Here is a 21,269-nt window from a genome sequence, read left to right as displayed (position 1 = left end):
GGTTTAAACAAATGAGCTCAAATGAAAAGAGACAGTGAAAATTCGTACTTTTATTTTGAAATGGCACAAAGTCATAACGTAGAAAATTGGCAATCTAGGTAATAGAACATTCAATTTTGTATCTACATACAATCTATCTTTAGTGCATTAAGACGATCATGGTCAATGAAATTAACAGGCATAAGTAAACATTTCAAAATACTTTTTTTCAAATCAGACATTGATGGTAGTAAAAAAAAAAAAAGAAAGTTGAAACATTGTTTTGCTGCTTCAGTTTCAGGATCCTGGTGTAAGCCTCCTGATTTACCCTCACAAGACTAACAAGAACATTTAAATAGTAGGCAGCAATTATTAATGTTGGAACTAATGTTAATCAATGATGGTATTAGTAACAACTGTTTTTCTACAATTACAAGTCTAAATGTCTGCATTAAAAAAAAGTTGATGGCAGCAGAAGCATAGTTTTCTGATGAATTTCTTCATCCAGATCTTCACAGTATTGTCCTGAACTCATCAAATATGAAACTGGGCACATGAGCTTCCACCACCTAAAGACACAAACAATAAAGAGAAATGCACAGTTAAAGTTAAAAGGAAAGGTAATGAGGTAATCCAGCTCTTCCAGAGACAAAAGACCAAGAAGGCTCCAGGACCAGACGGCGTGTCCCCCTCCTGCCTGAGAGTCTGTGCTGAGCAGCTGGCCCCCATCTTCACAAAGATCTTCAACACATCGCTGGAGCTGTGTGAAGTGCCCTCATGCTTCAAAAGCTCCACCATCATCCCAGTCCCAAAGAAACCCACCATCACAGGACTCAATGACTACAGGCCCGTCGCCCTGACGTCTGTGGTCATGAAGTCCTTCGAGAGACTAGTGTTGAGCCACCTGAAAGACATCACAGGCCCCCTGCTGGACCCCCTGCAGTTTGCCTATCGGGCAAACAGGTCGGTGGAGGATGCAGTCAATATGGGTCTGAACTACATCCTGCATCACCTGGACTCCCCCAGGACCTACGCTAGGATCCTGTTTGTGGACTTCAGCTCTGCGTTCAATACCATCATACCAGACATCCTGCACCAGAAACTCACCCAGCTCACAGTGCCGGCCTCCATCTGTCAGTGGATCACCAACTTCCTGACGGACAGGAGACAGCAGGTGAGGCTGGGGAGCATCAAATCCAGCACCCGGACCATCAGCACTGGCGCCCCCCAGGGATGTGTTCTCTCCCCACTGCTCTTCTCCCTCTACACCAATGACTGCACCTCAGGAGACCCCTCGGTGAAACTCCTGAAGTTTGCAGATGACACCACCGTCATCGGTCTCATCCAGGACGGAGACGAGTCTGCTTACAGACAGGAGGTGGAACAGCTGGCTCTCTGGTGTAGTCAGAACCATCTGGAGCTGAACCCGCTCAAGACGGTAGAGATGACAGTGGACTTCAGGAGAAGCCCCCCCCCACTCCCCCCCCTCACCATCCTGAACAGCACTGTGTCTACTGTGGACTCTTTCAGGTTCCTGGGATCCACTATTTCCCGGGACCTGAGGTGGACCTCCCACATAGACACAATCAGAAAAAAGGCCCAGCAGAGGATGTACTTCCTGCGTCAGCTCAGGAAGTTCAACCTGCCCCAGGAGCTGCTGATCATGTTCTACACCTCCATCATCCAGTCTGTTCTGTGTACCTCCATCACTGTCTGGTTTGGCTCTGCAACCAAACTAGACAAACACAGACTGCAGCGGACTATAAGGACTGCAGAGAAAATCATCGGTGTCGACCTGCCCCCCATCCAGGACTTGTACCGGTCCCGGGCCAGGAAACGGGCAGGGAGCATTACCGCTGACCCCTCACACCCTGGACACAAATTCTTCAAACTCCTCCCCTCCGGCAGGCGCTACAGATCACTGTGCGCCAAAACAACCCGCCATAAGAACAGTTTCTTCCCCCAGGCTGTCACTCTGATGAACACTAAACCATAACAGTGTCATACCTGTCAGATAAATACTCTCTGTAAATATACATGTAGATATACAATGCAACAATTCTCAAGCAGAATTCCATATTTCTATTTTTTGTATTATTTAACTTCTATTTTATAATGTAAAACTACCTCTGCAACTCACCACTGCACTTTATCATATTATTTTAGCCTGTACATATTAGTCAAGCTATTTGTTGTTTCTTTGTATTTATAGCTAAGGTTATTGTTATTATATTTTCATTTTATTTTTTATTGTAGTTCTTATTCTTATTCTTATTCTTATGCCTTGTACAAAGAGAGCACAGTTTACCAAAGTCAAATTCCTTGTGTGTTCAAGCATACTTGGCGAATAAAGCTGATTCTGATTCTGATTCTGATTCTGAAAGACACTAGGTTCAAAACATGTCTGTGGTTGTGCTTCATACAGGGATGGTGCTATGTGTTTATTTACAGCTTGAAGATATTACATTTTATTGTATAATATTACAAGAAGTCTATTGATGTCATCAAGGTCAAAGTTATACTACCTTGCGTGACAGTTTAGTGTACTTCACATAGTCTTCCAGGAACATCAGAGCTCCCACCACATCTGAGGGCATGTCAGGGATCTTCTGACTAGGATGGGATCAAATAGAAACTTAATTATGAGTTCATAAAGTTACACCAAGATATATTTCAGAATGGTGGTGAAGCAGTCCAAGTCAGAAACTGTGTATTTATGAAGAACTAGATAGTGGGACAGAGATGCATCATTTTCCCAGTTACTGAAAAAGCAGCAAAGTTTTGAAGTGTTTTTTTACCTTGTGCACTGCTCCATGATGGAGCGTATAAACTGACCAATCAGAGCCAAGAACTGCTGTGTGTATCTGGAGTGGAACTGCTTGAGCAGGGTGAGCAGACCAAGAACGAGCGGAGGCCAGTCGACTGGATCTGTGGCTTTCCTGCACGTCATTCCTGGAAAAACATCAGTCATGCTGATCATTTAGAAGAAGAAGCTTCTCATAGCGGTGTCTGGCACAGTGACAGAAAAATCCAATACATAATTTATCCCCTTCAAACCAAGAACTTAGGAAGGTAAATGTTCTTTAAATCTTCCTGATAAGTGGTTTGAAGGATATTAAGAAGCTTTGATGATGTAGTGCTATCAGATGTACATTCAAGTTTCTCTGCGACAGAAAATAAACGCCACATTGCCAAAACTATGAGAGATATTTCAACGTAACTTGCCTTGGTTCTTGCTGTACTGAAGTTTAGGCAGCTGAGCGATAATAAAGAGGAAGTTTATGATGGGGAAGTAAGGTAGTCGCTTTGTGGTGATGTAGATCTGTGAAAAACAAGAAAAATGATCAGTTCATTCTGCAGTCTACAACAAAAACAGATATTTGACAGATCGTAAATGGATAGCAAATAATTAAGAGCCAGTTATTTTTCAGCATAAATCTTCAGACCTTGTTGAGTGGGTTGTGAATGCCAGCAGCCTCCAGGTGGGCAGTGATGTCATACAGAAGAGTGTTGTCCTCTTTAGGGTAGGGCAGGGTCGGGTCCTGGTAGTGAGCTTCAATGTCTGCCAGCAGAGACCTGCAACGTTACAAAAACAGAAGGCAAGACAAATTTCAATCAGAGCAAAAAGTGGCTTAGTAACTGATGCTTTAGTTTAGTGTCTTCTTAGGAAACATCACATTTGTTTCTCAAATCAAACCGCAAACATTTTAACATAAAACTCCATAATATGCTTCTCCTACCTGGCAAGAAGAAACTGCATTAAATCATTCAGTTTGTTTTTATAGACTTACATGCTGTACATTTTGGAGCAATATAAAGCAACTGCTATCAAAAAGAAACACAATATGATAAATACTAGAGCACAAACTAGAGGAGACGGTGATGTACTGAGCCCAAAAAACAAATTCAGCCAAATGGTAGTGTCTGTCAGAGGCACACAGTCCTGGAACAAACTACCAGCGCATATTTGGGAGCTTGAGAACTATACCTTTAAAAAAAACACTTAAACATTGGTTAAAAACAAACCAGTCATGTACGCATGAATAATCTGTTTTCTCACTTGATGCCCGTTCCTGGGGGCTTTGGCCTCACCTTCCATCCTGTTTTTATAATCTCACAAACGTTTTGTATGTAAAATCTGTTTGTAAGTCAGCTCATGTAGTGTCCTGTTAACTGTTTTGTGACATCCTGTAGTTTTAAAACTTGTTGTTTTAGGTTTTATGTGAGTACATGCCTTAGGACTATGGATGAAATTTTGCTATTGTGCTTACTCCGGTATTTTTACATTGAGGCATACTGTTGAAATGTTGATTAATGTGCATTGTCCTAATCAAAATAAACTCAAATTAAATTCAATTAAATTCAATTAAACTGTGAGTATCTCTGTACGAAACAAAGCATCACTGATGATTATGATCGTATTGGTATTGTGTGCTCTGAGGTAGGGAGACTGGACTGACTTGTTCAGGTTCTCCAGCGCAGCAGCGAGATGTTTGGAGTCAAACTTGCAGGAGTAGTTCAGCTCATTAGCAATCTGCTGTCTCAGAATCTGCATCTGACCAACCTACGACAAAGATATCAATTAGCATCAAGAGATGGTTGACATTAAAGAGCGGCTTGACAAAACATGAGAGGTAGGGGGAAACTTTGAGATGCATTAAGGCATGGAAATACAATTTGAGTTCATGTTTCCAGATTCTAAGATTACTAAGCAGCATCTCAGTAAACGTTTAGAAGTAGTCATTCTTCTTAAAACATCAGAGAGCTTACTTTCATGATCGCCTCCAGATATGCACCCCAGATCTTCTGGGTTTTGGCCACAGCACTGGCGTACACTTTGCTGGCATTACCTATTGCAGAAAAAACATTCTTCTCAAGATCAAAGAGATCAAAATACAAAGATCCACCTTAGTTTTAAGATTTCCAAATGAATAATGATGATCTGATGATAAACATATTTATAGAGCACTTCTGAAAATCTGAGTTACAATTCACTTTATACGGGCAACAAAATGAAACAGGTCAGTCTCAGAATACCAAGAAAAGCATAGGGAATACCTACCCACAATGCCCTGCACCGGGTTAACAGCAATCAGCATAGCTTTAAACACATCCACCACAGCTCTGTCCCTCAGGATGGTCTTCTGAAGCATTGTCAGGAAGTTCTGAAGCAACAACAGATTTCAAAGGGTGTGATCATTTTAAAGTGTGCATGTAATGTGTGCTTTAGATATCATAAAAACCTCACAGACCTAAGAAGAGTCATTTCTGTGACCTTCTTCTGTTTAGTAAGTACCTGAAGTTCTTTGACGATCATGAAGCAGAGCAGACGATCCAGCCCGTTGAGGCCAAACGTACCGAGGGTGTTTTGGATCTCAGAGAACAGCCTATTGTTTGTGACTTCCTGGTGGCTCTTCAGGTCGTACCAGGTGTTCATCTGATCAAAGTAACACGTTATCCTGAAAGAGGAACCACAGTTTGTCGGTGAGCTTCTTTATATTATAAAAAATAATCTGAAGTTGAGAGAAAAGTGCACTTCATAAGAATTCCACGCGAGTTTCTCTTGAGCAGACGTACTTTGGATCAGTGATTCTTAGGATCTCTCTGCAGAGGCGACCAATGAATGTGGCAGACTCATCCACAGATGGGAACTTTGGGATGGGGATGTGGGTGGACTGGTGCACACTCTGCCAGTCCTGGATCTGATTTTAAGCATTGAAAGAACCAATCAGCTGAGTCAATGACAGCACCAGTCACTCACAAAGAGTCAAAGACCCAGAAACAGTAAAACACATGTTGCAGAGTTGACCCTGACCTTGGCCCTGAGAAAGCTGTTGCACTCTTGCTCCACGTTGTAGTTGATGATGCGAGAGACTTCCTCCTGCCAGATTTTGAGGCCGTAAATGCTGACGTAGTCCTGGATGTACTCGAACGACCTGTAGAAGCCATCCATGGTGGCCGCCATGTCCTTTAGCTTTGGCATCAGCTCACTAGGCTGAGAGTGGGGAAGATTCTTGTTTAGTCTTAGATTATTGTTGTTAGTTTCAGAGCAGGAGGACTTTGACAATTAAAAATGACAAAGAACAGGAAACAAGATATCTTAAGGTGTACAATGGACAAACCCTGTGACGCATGATGCATTCTAGAATATGAAAATAAAAGATGCAGCAATTGGTAAAGAGCAGGTCTGATGTCTGACCTTAGCCTTTGGGTTGAAGATCAGTCCTTTGTGCAGAGCATAAGCCACTCTCTTCACCAGCTCCTTCCTGATGCCGTCCTCCAGAAGCTGCTTCGGATCCACCTAAAGAACATCAGTGTGTCAGGAAAGCCAAATATACAACAGATCCTGTTCATGAAGTGCGCTATGGCTGATGTCAAACCATAATGAAGCATGCATGTCAAAACAGCTGTCTTAATTTCCAACCATCTTGCTAAAACCGAAAGCTCTGAAAATATGCAAATGAATGCATGACATTTACCTTAATGATCCCAACCAGAGTGGTCTTCATCATCAGGATCCCTTCAGTGAAAATTGAGATGTCGTGCGTGAGTTTGGCAACCTATAACCACAGAAAGAAGAGAGACGTCAGAGCACAACCATGAGATATAATAAAGTGTGAGTTTAATAAGGAAAATGTTGACGAGTTGGAGGAAGCTGAGAGTTCTACATCAATTTGTATCAAGATAGATGAATTCCAGCAGATATTTTTTAAACATTTGCCATCTTGTTTTGTTTTTAAGTAAAATAGAAAATCCAGTCGATAGTTGAACTCAATTACATTTAAATTGAAAGCATCTGACTACATTTCAAAACATGCTTTTTCAATACCAGCCTGAAAACTTCTAATTAATTGGATTCAAGTAAGTCTCTGCTGGCACCATCTGTTTCCATATTGATCCTTCTTTTTTCATTTGTGTTTCGCATCAAAAGCAGTGAGAGTGAAAAGTGTTGAGAGATGCCTGCCTGAATGATTGCTTCTGATCAATCAGTGTAAACACAGAGCCTCCGTTTCTGCTTTTTATCTTATACAATATGTGAGGAATTTTCTCATTACTTCAGTTACACTCTGAACACATTTGAGGTGCTACATGAATTATGTTACTTGGGTTTCTTCAACCAGATCAGTTGTTTACTTCATAGCGAGCCCCGAGCTGGGAGTAGTCCTTTAGCTTGTCCTTGTCGAGCCGCGTGGGCACCTCCATGATGTCATGGATCTGCAGCTTGATGATCTTGGCCAGAGAGGTGAACATGCTTTCAGGGATGATCTGCAGCACCTAGAAACAAGAGAATATCACCAAAACTGAGCACCAACATTAATCAAACATATGTTTGATGCTTCTTTTTAAGACAGACGATTTGAGATTAGTCATTGGAAGCAGATGGTACAAGATGCTGTGTGAGGAAGCATGTGTACAGCGAGGGGAAGCAAATCCTCTGGCATAAAGAAACATGGCGAATAGCTGATGAAACCAGAAGGTAATAAGATCTTAAGGTACACATCCACTAAGTAGCTGTTTTAGGGGGAAAATTTCTGAACAGATGGTTGTAGAGACATTAATCACGACTGCAGCTGTCGCTGCACACTTATCCAATAATAATTTACAGCATGCAGAGCTAATTTGTTAAAGTTGTAAAACCACTTTAAAACCACAATGAATTATGAGTACTATAAGAAATAACTCAGAGTGTGTCTCCTTCAGCCATAGGGATACAAAGACGATGAGTAATATACTGTACCTTCCTGACATACGCTACCAACTCCCCCGAGTAGAACTGTGAAACACTCAGCAGGTCGGCACTGTTGGCCTGGTTGATGCGCAGTAGAGGAAGGTCCAACGCAGACGCCAGCTGCTCACACATGGTCAAAAGAAAGTCTTTAAATATTTCAGGAAACAATCCTCTGAGTCAAAGCAGATTTATGGGAATTATTCTGTGTCTTTAGTCCATTTGTAAATGTGTGTGTGTGTCACACTCGAACCGTCCTCACCTTCAGGAATGTAGCTCTCAGTTTAGTGACCATTGATGGATTGACTCTGATGCTCTCCTGCATGATGGATGTGAAGCTGCAGAGTAAGAAGTGAGGCAGTGAACAACAGGTGAGAACATCAGCAGCACTGCGGTCTTCTTCATAGTTTATATTAAGAGCTGAGAAGACTGTCTGAGGAATTTGTAATAAAATGCATGAACTACAGTTAAGGTGGAAAAAAAGTGCCAAAAGTCCCCCCTGACCAATGTAATATTCAACAGGACTGTGTAGCCCTTGTTTGATCAAGTATTAATGTCAGATTAATTCCCAGATATTCTACTGTCTTCTTTGCCATCAGCATTTTTATATTGCTTTAATGTTTACAAGAAAATAAGCACCTATCGATGATCTGCCATGCGTAGGACAGGTCCCCGATTATCTGCATGGTGATGAGGACTTCCTCTTTGATATTAATGGTGCGGATCATTTGGTGCAGGAACTTCCTGGTGTCAGCCAGGAACTGACACACCTGTAGGTTCGACTCCAGCTGGTGGAACTCCTGAACCTGAGGACCAGGAGAAAAGTGCTTTTAGAGCCACATTGAATAGGACAGAAAACAAACATTTGACATCTGTAAGTAAGGATTTTGGATCGACTAACAGATTTAAGAAACAACCCTCTGCTGCCATTAGTACAACTTTCTGCTTATGAGGGTAATTTGGTGCTGGCTGCAGAAAACTCTACTGATAAATTCATTTAATGTGAACGCATTTACAAACGGCTCAATAAATAAACATAACCCAGTTTTTACAATTTCTGTGAGAATCATGTTTGTTTCATCTCTTATGTTTCAGTAGACTGTCAGAGTAGAAGGAGGAAATGAGGCCATTACAATCCACTGAGCCAGCAGGACATTTCTATTCTGTTTTCTGATGTGTCTATAATTAAAGCAATTCAAAGCACTGGATTTTTTGCTTTGTTTTGCTACTGTGTGCAAACAGTGTTCTGTGATTCATGTTTCATCTACATGTAGAAATCTAGGGTACTCAATGCAGATCTCTGGAGCAGCAGAAAAGAATACACTTGTGAAAATATGGTTGTCAAATTTAAACTCTCCAGTCAAAACACCTGATTGAAACTATAGCCATTATCAGCATTTGAATGTGATTGCCTTGCTGACCTCAACAAGAGCCTGTATGAGCTGGACTGTCTTCCTCCCGGCCGCCGTGGAGTCCTCATAGTTCAGAGACTCGATCTGTTTGGAGATTTCTCTGAACCAGGCCTGTAAGTTCTCTGTGAGGAGTAAAATAGGTGACTTGAACAAGTGGAGAAAAATGTTATCAAAGTACTTTTCACAAGCAGCAGTTTAGAAAATGTGTCTCTGTTCGAGAGAGCTAAAGTCACAGTGACAGAAGTAAGTATGACTGATGTAAATTTAATCCGCCTCTCTCTGCTTGTGTGTCCTTGATGCCTTTTTCTCATTTTGTCTCCTTGTCTCTGCATTTTTCTCCAAACAGCTTCCAGCTTGAACTCATTTAAGCCTTTTTTGTTCCAACACTGAAATAATCCATTACATTCAAAGCATGAAGCGCCGCAGAGCAGAGGTTCCTGTAGTCAGTGCCACTCCTTTGCTGTGTGTGTAATCCTTCACCTTAACCACCCAAATAGTGTAACTCACCATTTTTCTCCACCCTCGTGAGAGGTTTGACGCCGGAGAAGACTTCGGCCAGCTCCGTCATCCTCTCTGATCCCTCCTTCTTATAGCTCTCCCATTTGATCTGCTTCTCTGAGAGCATCTGCTTGAACATCTGGAGGAGGGACAGCACAGATGCTTAATCAATGAGCAAGGATTAGTCAGATGAGATACGTAATGAGAGCATTAAATTTGTGTCCTCTGCTGGTGACAGACCGGCCATATGCTGTCTCACTGTATGCTAATGGATGACAAAGCGGACACACTGTGATAAATGCAGTAAGCCGAATCAGCACTTTGGAATGATTCCAGATTTAATATCAAACTTTCACTGACTTTTATTGCAGCAAGACTCTCACCTCTTTAAGAGTGAACTCAAACTGTGCAGTGTCGAGCAGGAGCTGGAACAAGATCTTGGACTTGTATTTGGAGTCACAGAGGACCTGTTCTTTGATCTGACGGAGTCGCTTGTTGTTTGGATCATAGGCTGGAAAAAATGAAAAAGTAAAAGACTAAACTAAAAATCCTTTTCATCAATATCAAATGAAAAAGATCATGAGCTTGTAAAAATGAATTATGAGACATTTTCAGCTCTCACTGATGGATGAAAGTTATATTCAGAGATACTGCAGTCTTACAAGAAAGATCAGCCGAATGGTCCTACCTGACTCTGCAGAGTGCAGCATCAGCCATCGGATAGCAACATTACAATCTCTCAGGTAGTTGAGCAGTTTGGGAATATTGTCCAGGATGATCTCCTCCCTCAGGAAACCTTCTTTCAGCAGCTGCTGCACCTGAGGCCTCAGGCTCTCCATGCTGGCTGCATACCGAGTAGCCTAAACACAAGTGATGGGGGCGACGGCCGTTTGGAAATATGGTTAAAAGTATTCCCCATCTTGGGCGATGAATTATTTATTTATTCACTCTCACTAGTAACTACAAGGAAGCATGGCAAAGTCAGCAGACGCAGCATTAAATAAGAACCCCCCCACCCTCCCTCCTTCTATCAGAGTGCTGTTCTTAAAGACTGACACTCTGCATTGTTCGTCCACGTACTTCAGCTTCCCTCTAACTTTTCAGGGGAAGTTTTAAAAGGTCTTTCTAAAGTCCCCACTTTGATGAATCCCCTTGAGTGTGAATTTAGATTCTGCGCAGTCAGACTGGATCACTTCCAAATTCTGCAGACACAGTTATCAGCACCTGCATACAATAGAGTGCCACACTGACAGACTGTAAATCGACACAGCTAAAGGTTGTGTGACATTGAAGCCAATCCAGAACTTTCCATACCTGCTCTTTGATGTTTGCAGAGTCCAGGGTGTAGTTGAGAGCAGTTTTGGCAGCTTTGTAAGGTTCCCAGGCCTCCACTAAATTCACTGTGATCCCCATGTAGATACTGATAACCTGCAGGTGAAACAAACACACATTCAGGACAACATTCACTTTAAAAATGCTTTTATTCACATCTTTTCTACAAACATGTCACAGTCAAGGTAGATTAAGTCTGCAGGACGTCCACTGAAGAGTGCTACCATGAAGAAATGCCTTACCCAGTTATCAGGGAAGTACTTGTCCACTATCTCTCTCATCTTTGCCTGCTGAGTCTGCAGTATAGAGGGGCTGAAGTAGAGGCAAACATACAGCATGGCTGCCTGGTTCGCTAGTGCTGTGCTACGATGCTCAGGTAGAGGATATGCAGACACCTGACGGACAGGAGGAGACATACAGTTTTAAATCCAGCCTTTGAATTGCAATCAATACCCACTTAAAATGAAACATTTGCATAAAATCTAAAACATAACTCTGATCAGAAGAGACAACATGTGTAATTTGTTTTTGGTAAAATTATAAATGTTTGAGCAAATGTTTCTCACCTGATTGTAAATGTCATCTGAGCGCAGCCTCCCAATTACCATGCTGATAAAAGTGGAGCTGATGGGAACTCTACTGAAGTAGCTCTCTGGGTAGTTGGCCGGCCTTTTGGCTCCCGGTTGACTGGAGTAGCCGGTGCTGCGCAGGAGTTTGCAAATGTCATCCAGGTTGGAGTCAGCAGAGGAACGGGCAGCACTGAGGAAAAGGTGAAGCAAAAAAATACATGCACATCAAATCACATTTCATGCATATTCACAAAAACATATATAACCTAAAGGCAGGCAGAGACAGAATCACACAAACTAGAGTTTCACTCAATATTTAAAAAATGCAGTCATGTAAAATGACTTAACTTTGCTTTTTACAAACATCAACATTCGCTGATAATTAACTGAGCACAACATGCCGAAGAGTCAGCAGGAACATGCTGGATGTGTGTGTTTGATTTGTGTGGGTGGATGTGTGTATCACAAGCTCACCTGTATCTATAGTAGGAAACAAGCATCCTCTCTCTGACCTCTCCATCAATTTTGTGGTCAATAACCAGCAACATGACTCCGTAGAGATACAGAGCTTCACACTGCAGGGCAAAGAAAACTATTTCATCCGTGTGTTCTTGTTACATTTCTAACATGTGCGTTTGATCAGAAATCAATCTGTGAAGACATTCAGTCCAAATAATATTTACATAATTATATAAAACTATCAAATCTGTCATGAACTCATCACAAACACTTATTTAAAATATCTGATGACAGCTTGTTTTCATTGTTGTTACAAAATTAAACCCGATTTGCATTTGTGTGACTTACTAAAAGCTGTTTTCCATCCTCATTTAGCAGCACGGTCTCAAGGGTCTGCTGAATATAAACACCCTCATGTAGGTCATCCAAATATCTGCAGGAGAGAAAAATAGTATGACAACATTTTTCAAAGTAGTCCTTAATATGTTGTGTAATTTAAGGAGGACAAAAGAGGAGGAGTATGAATCAAGATCAGAGCTATGTTTATGTTTTTCAGTTTCAATGTCCTAAATCATGTCTCAGTATTTGAACTGGATCAAATGAAAGTGAGATAAAAATAAAGCCTTAGTACACCCAGTCTCCTCTTACCTGTTTAGATCCACTATGTATTTGTGGGCACTCTCAAAAGCCAGATAGAACCGGGACAGAATCTCTATGTTGTTTTCTCTAAACTCTTCATCCAAGTCTTGCAGCTCAGGTTTGTTCTCCAGCTTTGCCTCGTAATATTCTGGACCCTGGGGAGAATGTTTTTCATCAACACCCATATCTTTAAGAGAATGTACACACAGCTTTAAAGAAAGTGGACGTGGTAATACAGCTGTTCCAATACACATGGGATGACTGTCAAATGTTTATGTCTATGTTTTGAACAGAAAAATATTTAAAGCAAACACTGATGCAGCTATAACAGAAGAAACTATACTACTCCCACCTCCTAGTACTTTCAACTTAAAAAAACAACAACACTCAAAAGCAGTTTCCCCTGTTCCCCCTGCACATGTATGTTAACCTGTGTGAGCTAGGATGACAGGACCAGATGGAATCCTTACCTTAAAGTAGCTGAAGTCACAGATGATGTCTCCATATTTCTGCTGGTCGCTTTTGTCTCTGAGCCTGAAAACTCCAGGGATGAAATCGGAGAGACGCAAGAGCTCTGCAATGATGGCATTTCCTCTAGAAACTATCCTGAGGATGGCCTGACCGCACAGGTTGTTCTCAGCCAGGAAGTCCACCATGACAGCTTGAGGAGGAGGTGGAGGACGATGCTCAAAATGACCAAAGCCTGACCCTGTGTGAGCGCAGTACACAGACTTCTGGGATACTTCACCTGAAAGAAAAGCGAGACAGTTAAATATAGAAGAAGTTTTTTTAAGCTAATTTCTGCCCTACTGCTCTGCCATCTTGGCCCAGTTTTTCAGAAACTTTAATCTGGATCAGAATGATCTGGATAGGATTCAGTTTCAAAATTGGGTATTTCAAAAGCAGAGATGGGATCCTGCAAAAGTGGGATCCAGATTTGGTAATCCAATACTGCCCAGAATCCAGATCAAATGTTGATTTTGGGTATTTCAAAACTCTAAGGTGGAGATTAGGATAGGTTTGATGCTAAAAATCTGGATTACCCTGATCCCACTGAAAAGGTGGATTCAGGGTGGATTCAAGGTGGATGTAGAGACATGTAGGACACATGACACATATTCAATCATTCTTTTATTCAATGCTTGCCTAGTAAAGCAACACAGACCATACCAAAACAATATCCATTCTAAATTAAATAATTAAACATGAAATATTTTTAACTAGAATTTGAAAAACTAGATGCAAAAACAATAATTTGACATTTCTTCCTCAGAAATGGTAATGCCAGCATCTTTCAGCCTCTCATCAAAGAGGCAAATACAAAGCTAAGTCAGTTTCATCTGCTCCTCAACTACAGTGATCTGTTTCTCTACCCTCTCAGTTTCTTTCCTCACCAGATCCCAATAGCCACCTTGACTCTTGGGGTCTTTTACCGGAGGTCGCCTCCTAGGGGGCGGTTCTACCCCTGAAGAGTGGGGGTTCTCTTGCTGTTGTTTGTCAGTGATCGGGGCATTAAAAGCATTAGTATGCTGACATAAAAGTATTTTGTTTGACTTTATTTTTTTCATCCCAATGAGACATTTAATATACATACCATGTTAATAAAATGTATTACTTTGACCAACAGATGCTGGCCTATTCAAAGACTGCAAATCTAGATTCTGTAATCCTGATCTTGTGGTATCTGGATCAGAATGATCCTATCTGAAAAGCCTTTGAAAAAGCAGGACAAAACCTACAAGATCACTTTTATCTGGGATAGCAAAAAAGGGACTACAAAATCTGGATTATTTTGATCCAGATTAAAGTTTTTGATAAACTGGGCCCTTGTGATTAGTTGTCATCACCCACAGTGGTTCTTGAGAAGAAGAGACATCCAGCATCCTCAAAATGGCTTTAGAGAGTTGCTCATTACAGCACCATTACATGTGCATAGGTAATATATAGTATAATCACAGTGCTATGTGTAATTTTGAAAGTTTTTGCACGTTTGACTTAATTTCCCAGCAATGAAATGCCTGGTAAACCATTAATTTAAAGTAATCACTGTTTGTTCCATATCTTTCAGGTACAACACATCTGTGACAAATTCTTTCAAAGAGACATTAATAACGTATGAATCATTTGTATATTGTAATAGAATAGTTCTTCTCTGTCTCTTAATAGCAGGATGTGAAACCTGTAGTTATTACATGGTCATGAGATTACAAACTCTCCCTAACGTTAGCACGTAGCCTGTTAGCTCCTCTCCAAAGCCATAAAGCTTTAGAGGACAACACGCGCACAACACATCATTACAAACTACATTTATTAAGTCAAACTTAAAAGGATTGATCATTTGAATGTCTGGGATCATTTGATTCAAAGACAGTAGGAGATACTTGCCTCTTTGCTTGAGTCCCCTCTTCCCTGTTTACTTCCTCATGACCGACCACATGACTCTGCAGCGGGGTGCGTTTGATTCTGCACACTCAGCGCGCCGGAGGAGGGCGGTGACAACAATACCGCTCAAGGTTTGCCTCCCACCACGAAAAATAAAATGCACATATTGAAGAATTCGCTGTTAATGAATTACATGGATGAAACCTGCTGCAATGCAAATCAAATAATTTGATTATTGCGTAAAGAATCACCTACAGAATTCTCCCTTTAACGACACGCCATGGTCCTAAAACTCAGTCCATTTGTCTCTAGATGGCGACAAAGATCTACTGTCCCTCAGTTTAACTCCCTCACTCACTGTTGCGCCCCTAGTTACACTGTTAGCAGATTTCTGGCTCCACTGGGATGTAGTAATTTGCAGGGATGGAGTCGTGAGAATAAGCCTGAACCGAAACTAAACAAACACGACGAGAAAAATCTGAATAATTAGGGCAAGGCAAGGCAACTTTATTTGTATAGCGCATTTCATACAAGAGGGCAACTCAATGTGCTTTACATTAAAACATTAAAAGCATTGGAAACATGCAGACAAGCATAAAAGAGCACAATTAAAATGAAACAGAAATAAAAGGAACTTTAGAAATATATTAAAAGTAAATTTAAAATTTGCATTTAAAGTGAGTTAAAATAAGATAAGATAGGAAGGCAGTGGTAAATAAAAAAGTCTTAGTCTTTAATTTAAAAGAGGTGAGAGTTGGAGCGGACCTACAGCTTTCAGGGAGTGTGTTCCAGATATGTGGTGCATAATGACTAAACGCTGCTTCACCATGTTTCGTTCTGACTCTAGGGACTGAAAGCAGACCAGTACCTGATGACCTCAGAGGTCCAGATGGTTCACACAGTAGCAGCAGATCAGCAATGTATTTTGGGCCTAAACCATTCAGGGCCATCAGCAGGATTTTAAAGTCTATTCTCTAACCCAAAGCCAAGATAGAGAATGTATTTTATGAGGGTTATGTGGATCAGACAATTACTTTCAAGTAAACCAACTAATTAATTATAATCTATAGAATGAAAATTAGTTAAATTGGACAACTGAACCTTTCAAGTACTGGATTTCCCTCCACTCAGTGTGTCTTTACAGCTGAATTAGCAGCATCATGCATGACCAACATGTGGTCAACATGCATGAATAGGCATAAGCACTCATCTTTCCTTCAAATTCTGATTGAATTGGACTTTTATTACCAATAAGTCTCACACACTGGCAGGCACTTCCTTTAGGCAGTGTGAGCTCGAGGTTAATATCAGTCATATGGAGAGAGCTGTTTGTTTGACCTTTCACCTTTCTGTTGGACAGAGAGGGGTATCATCCCAGTTGCTGTCTGCGTGTGCCAGAGTGGACCGTCTATCCTTGTTATTCATCATTAAATCTATTGTGAAGCTTTTAACATACCTTTGCGTCATCTTTATAATTGCATTTTTCTTTGATATGTAAATGAGTCTCAGCTTCAGGGTATTATCTTCTGAGCGCTTACTATTTTCATTAAAGAGCTTTGATTGACAGGCAGCTGAGTGACAGGGGGTGTGACATATGGCAAGGTGAGCTCTGTTTAACGTCGTGAGTAACGTGCTTCTTATCTTGCTTAGTGAGGACAAGGGAAAAAGACAGACAGGTGCAATTTGGATTCATAGCTCACCTCCTCATTGACCCGGCTGTCCACAAACTACACACAGTGTCCCTGCGGCCACTGGATTTATTACCCGTTTACCATCACACCAAGGTCACATTCTCAGCAGCACCTGGGTCAGCTGTATGGGCTTACTGGGAAGCATCATGAAAGGTTTCACTAATGAGGTCTCTTACTACACACCGTCTTTATTAACCTCCTGGCGCCTTGAGGGCTTTCTCTTCTTGTTATCGAGATTGCTCTTTGTAGAATCTCTTCTGAGAATTGCTTTTATTTTGAAGAACTGGATTGCTTGTAATAAATCAAATGCATATGCTGGTAAAGGACTCTGTACTGCTACAGCAAAATCTTATCACACTGAATATTATTCAAATCACAACTCATATTGTTAATTCATTTAGCTATTGACCTAAGAGCGACTAATTGACCCTCATGTTTCTGCCCATTAAGAGCATTGATGGATCTCAGTACTCACTCCTCGAGTAGCCTGGCGGCCATTGACTGTTGGGTCAGGTAATTATCATTTGTCAGTGAAACCCTTGAATTGGCTGACAAATGATGATTGCTTCTCTCTCTGTGAGATACTTTATGTTCTAACGAGCTAACAAAATAAAAGACTTTGGGCACCATTTTCAAGAAAGAGTGACTTAGAGATTTATAAACTGGAGGTGAATATCAGCACTAAGCAGCTTTTTTTTCAGCTCTGCATGCTCATGGATGCAGAAGGTGGTCTAAATGCACAAATGCAAGGATTTTTCATGTATGTATGTGTACCAAAGTGCATTAGCATATATACACGTGCATGTGTACCCTGAGGGCCTGTATGCCCTTTATTAACAGCAACTTGACTCTATTCAGCTTTGCCAGTGATTAAACCTTTTCATGGCGGGAACTTTCACACCACCGTGAACTGTGTGAGGTGATTAAAGGATGCTCAATTTGTAGTCCGGTCCCACTGCTATTCTTCCTCATTGATCTTTTCCAGGCCCTTGAAGTGAGAGCAGCACGCAGCAGGCTCCTCTCATTGGAATGAGACAGGAAACATACCCTGCTCCAGTGTCTCTGCTCTACTGTCAACAAGTATCTCCGAGACATGTATCAAATCTAATTACAGCTGAAATTAGCTGCCATGTATGGCTGCTATTTGATAAACGTTTATGTAATTAATTTTGCTGTTTTTTTATATTGTTATATGGATTTAATTAAGTTCTTTTATGTTGAACAGTGTCATGAATATATATCAAGCAAAGATCCATAAATTACATGAGCTCAGACTGCTGATCCTTATATTATATGACACTCAACACAAGAAGATCAATTTTCATTCAATTATATTTAATGTACCCTGTGGGATGGAGAATTCATAGATTTTCATTGTTTTGTCACATTAAATAATTGTTTCTATCTAGTTCAATTACACAGGTACAATACACTCTAATGTTCCTGTATCTAACCCCTCTCAGGTAAATGTGTTACTTTGTTCCTCATGAATTAGACTGACTGAAATTGACTCCACAGAAGAATGTGTCTTACTTTCCATTACCCCCAGGAGCACACAGCTGAAACCCAGATACAAACACTTTCACACACAGTGGGGAGATGGGAAAAGGTTGAGAGAAAGGTTATTACATCACCAGTCCCACATGCCAAAACACTTCCACATGGAGTTTAGAGGTTAACAAGTAGTTTGAAGACAAACAGCAAAGGCTGATTGTGGTAATGTTCTAATATCAGATGTGATCAAGGGGCAGATGTTACCTTTATTGCAAGTCATTACTGCTGTCATACTTATTAGCATACAAATCGCTTTTGGGCCTATAGAGACCTAAAAGTTATTGCATGTGTAATTGAACCTGATCTCTGTTCTGTGATTGAGATGTTCACACAAGGGTTAAGCGTAGTGTGCATGCACACAAACTGCCTACGCACACAGACAAGCTTTCCTCTGTTCTTCTCCTTTAGTCCCTTTGTCCTTTTTCTCTATTTTGGTCTAATATTGAATTCAAATAGAGCGAGGACAGAAGAAGGGGCAGAAAATAGAAAAAAGGAATATGATGCAAATCATGTCTGCTAAGGGATCATTATCCTGTCATTAAAACATCAAACCCCTGCAGATGTTTCTGAGAGTCTCAAATATGAAAAAAACATAGCAAAATATAACCAACTAAAAATGTTCACTATCTGACAACATTTAACATGAATAATGATGACTGATTAATAGGTGTCATCTAAATTGGATTCTTAAATTGAACTTCCTATTGACAGTGTCATTGTGTTGTATTGTGTTCCTTTGCTGTGTCTGACCATGTTTGGGTTTTGTTCTGTTGCCGGTCCTGCTTTTTTATTTTTTGTCAAACCACTTTCAAAACACTTATTTAAAGGTGTTGTTTAAGAAGGGGTTATTTTTTTTTAAGTTACAATAAAACAACCATTAAATGCAGGCCTAATAACCTATATTCAAACAAATCAAATGTAAATGAAAAAGCCTTTTACACACATTCAGTAACAGTTTTAGATGCATACGTCTCTGCTTTTGTTTCATTACCAAAAATGTTCAAAAAATTTGAGTGTTTTATAGATCATGGTAATTCACTCTGAATTTTAACAGGGTCATGGGAGCTCTTAGTTTCTGCCACTCAAATTTATGTGACAGGTCCTTATGACTGAAGCACTTTGCAGAAATGATTGCTGGGAGCCAGAGTAGACTTTTACAACCTAATGGAGTCAACCTTTCGCTGTGGCCTCATTTTCTTTTTGCAGATTTGTTGTAATGGCATTCAAAATGAAGTAATAAGTAATTCATATGACCCCTGAGATACTTTTTTGTATTGCTATTCAAGCCACAGTTCTCTGGGTATGGAAATGTGGGTCTCTATCTGTTGTCCTATCAGCTGACCAGACCCTCACTTTGGACAAAACCATAACATCTCAGCAGCTGTTTGGAAAAAACAGGATAATACAGACCTTCGTGGTCTCAAAGGATACATCCTAATATTGTCCCATGGACAGCACATAAAACTCAAACAAAGCAAAGGTTAATTTCATCTAGTGACACTTAGAAATAATTTCCTTTTCTAAAAAAGTAAATGCAGTTGCTGGAATTGTCAAAAGTTGGTTGGAAAACAACGTGTCTAAATGAATATGTTCCTGTGCTGACATTGACACTGAACTCAAAGAGCAATGTGACAATGGCTTTAGCCCTGCATCAAAGATAGTCTAGCTTTAGACCTTATTATGGACAGACATACAGGAGGTTAAAGGTTTCAGCTATTCACCTATGAGCTCAGTGAATGAGTGATAAATAAAATCTTTTGTTGACAGTTTTCTATATTTTGAGCCATCCTGTTCTAACCTGAATGTCTTTGAATTTCCTATACTGTGACACCTTTTACCTTCTTATTAACTTTATAAAGACTTGACATCATAAGGTTTACTCCTACTCAAAGCACATTTAATTTATCTGAAGTAATCAAATTACTGATTAACAGAAATCTGCTCCTAGGGGAGCTGATTTAGCACAGCTGTTAGATTGCAAGTCCTGTGTACAGCGGTCATAGTCCTCTGTAAACCATATAGTAAGCGGGCAGCAAATCAAACCTTATTGCATGTCTTTCCACACTCTCTCCTGTGGTTTTCTACCCTGCCCACTGTTCCTACTCTTTCTTTGACTGTCTTTGAAATCATTGAAAGGCATACCAGTATATCAATGCAGAATTGTTGTGAGATTATATTTGATACCACTATTATGTCCTTCAGTCAGCTAAGTAGCTACTGCTAAACGTTGGGTAGTTTAACCCTTACACTACAAAGAGGGGTACACTGTAGCCTGGCTCTCACAAAAGATGAATCTCTTAAGCTTGCTTAAAATCAAATATATCTAGTCAGTTGAAACCATACTAAACCAAAATTATTAAAATTGAAAATAATAGTCTATGAGGGTTATATTATAGACTAAGCTAACTGGCTAAGCTAATCTAACAACCTGTTGGCAATAGTGACATATTGAACGCACAGAAATGAGAGTGATATTAATGTTTTCATCTAATTTTAAGATAGCAAAAAGAGACTTACCAAATATCAAACTATTTCTTTCTAATTCCGTCTGAGTTTTCTCCAGACCACATAGAAGGTGCCAGATATTCAGGGTATCAAGTGGCCCTCTACTTAAATCTGTGGGGATAATCCCACTGGCCTCTTCACATCAAGCCGTTGGCACTTCCATTTGTCACAGGAACCCTTCATTTCACTGTTCGCCCTGCACACTCAGATGTGATTTGTGCATTTCAGCATCAGTACCGGTGGATGAGGCACATCACCAAGGCCGTCAGTCTCAGCCAGAAGGGGACATTAAATTATAATATCCAAGGCTGTACATGAAAGAGGCACATGCACAATTACTTAAATGTAAGTGCTTCTGCATGTGGTGAGTCATGCCCTCCACTCTTGGAAATGCTCTGGTTTCATAAGATTGTGAAAAGTTTGATACAAAAAAAATCTGCTCTTTATTACACTTAATAACAAAAAATGAATTAATGACCTAAAGCTGAACTCAGAAAGAAATACTGAATCTCCATTTACCTGT

At 40.4% G+C, this 21,269-nt stretch overlaps 1 protein-coding gene across 1 annotated transcript; it reads right to left on the bottom strand.

Moving 5' to 3' along the window:
• Window positions 1–30: 30 nt before the first annotated feature.
• washc5 (WASH complex subunit 5) lies at window positions 31–15,334 on the bottom strand. The gene is made up of 29 exons (XM_034697739.1): window positions 15,000–15,334; window positions 13,085–13,362; window positions 12,624–12,769; window positions 12,324–12,408; window positions 11,991–12,091; window positions 11,514–11,706; window positions 11,190–11,342; window positions 10,930–11,043; window positions 10,304–10,475; window positions 9,999–10,126; window positions 9,625–9,754; window positions 9,127–9,239; window positions 8,345–8,511; window positions 7,968–8,043; window positions 7,718–7,828; window positions 7,114–7,254; window positions 6,459–6,539; window positions 6,179–6,280; window positions 5,795–5,974; window positions 5,557–5,681; window positions 5,276–5,438; window positions 5,042–5,144; window positions 4,750–4,829; window positions 4,440–4,543; window positions 3,426–3,555; window positions 3,205–3,301; window positions 2,778–2,931; window positions 2,505–2,592; window positions 31–548 (listed from the first exon to the last, which is right to left on the bottom strand). The coding sequence occupies exons 2-29, from the start codon at window positions 13,268–13,270 to the stop codon at window positions 492–494; spliced, it is 3,480 nt and encodes a 1,159-aa protein (XP_034553630.1). The 5' UTR covers window positions 13,271–13,362; window positions 15,000–15,334; the 3' UTR covers window positions 31–491.
• Window positions 15,335–21,269: the final 5,935 nt, after the last annotated feature.

The sequence above is a fragment of the Notolabrus celidotus genome, chromosome 12, assembly GCF_009762535.1.
Source record: "Notolabrus celidotus isolate fNotCel1 chromosome 12, fNotCel1.pri, whole genome shotgun sequence".
Classification (NCBI taxonomy): domain Eukaryota; kingdom Metazoa; phylum Chordata; class Actinopteri; order Labriformes; family Labridae; genus Notolabrus; species Notolabrus celidotus.
Note: the sequence above shows the minus strand (reverse complement) of the source record. Positions and strands in the feature narration are given on the sequence as shown.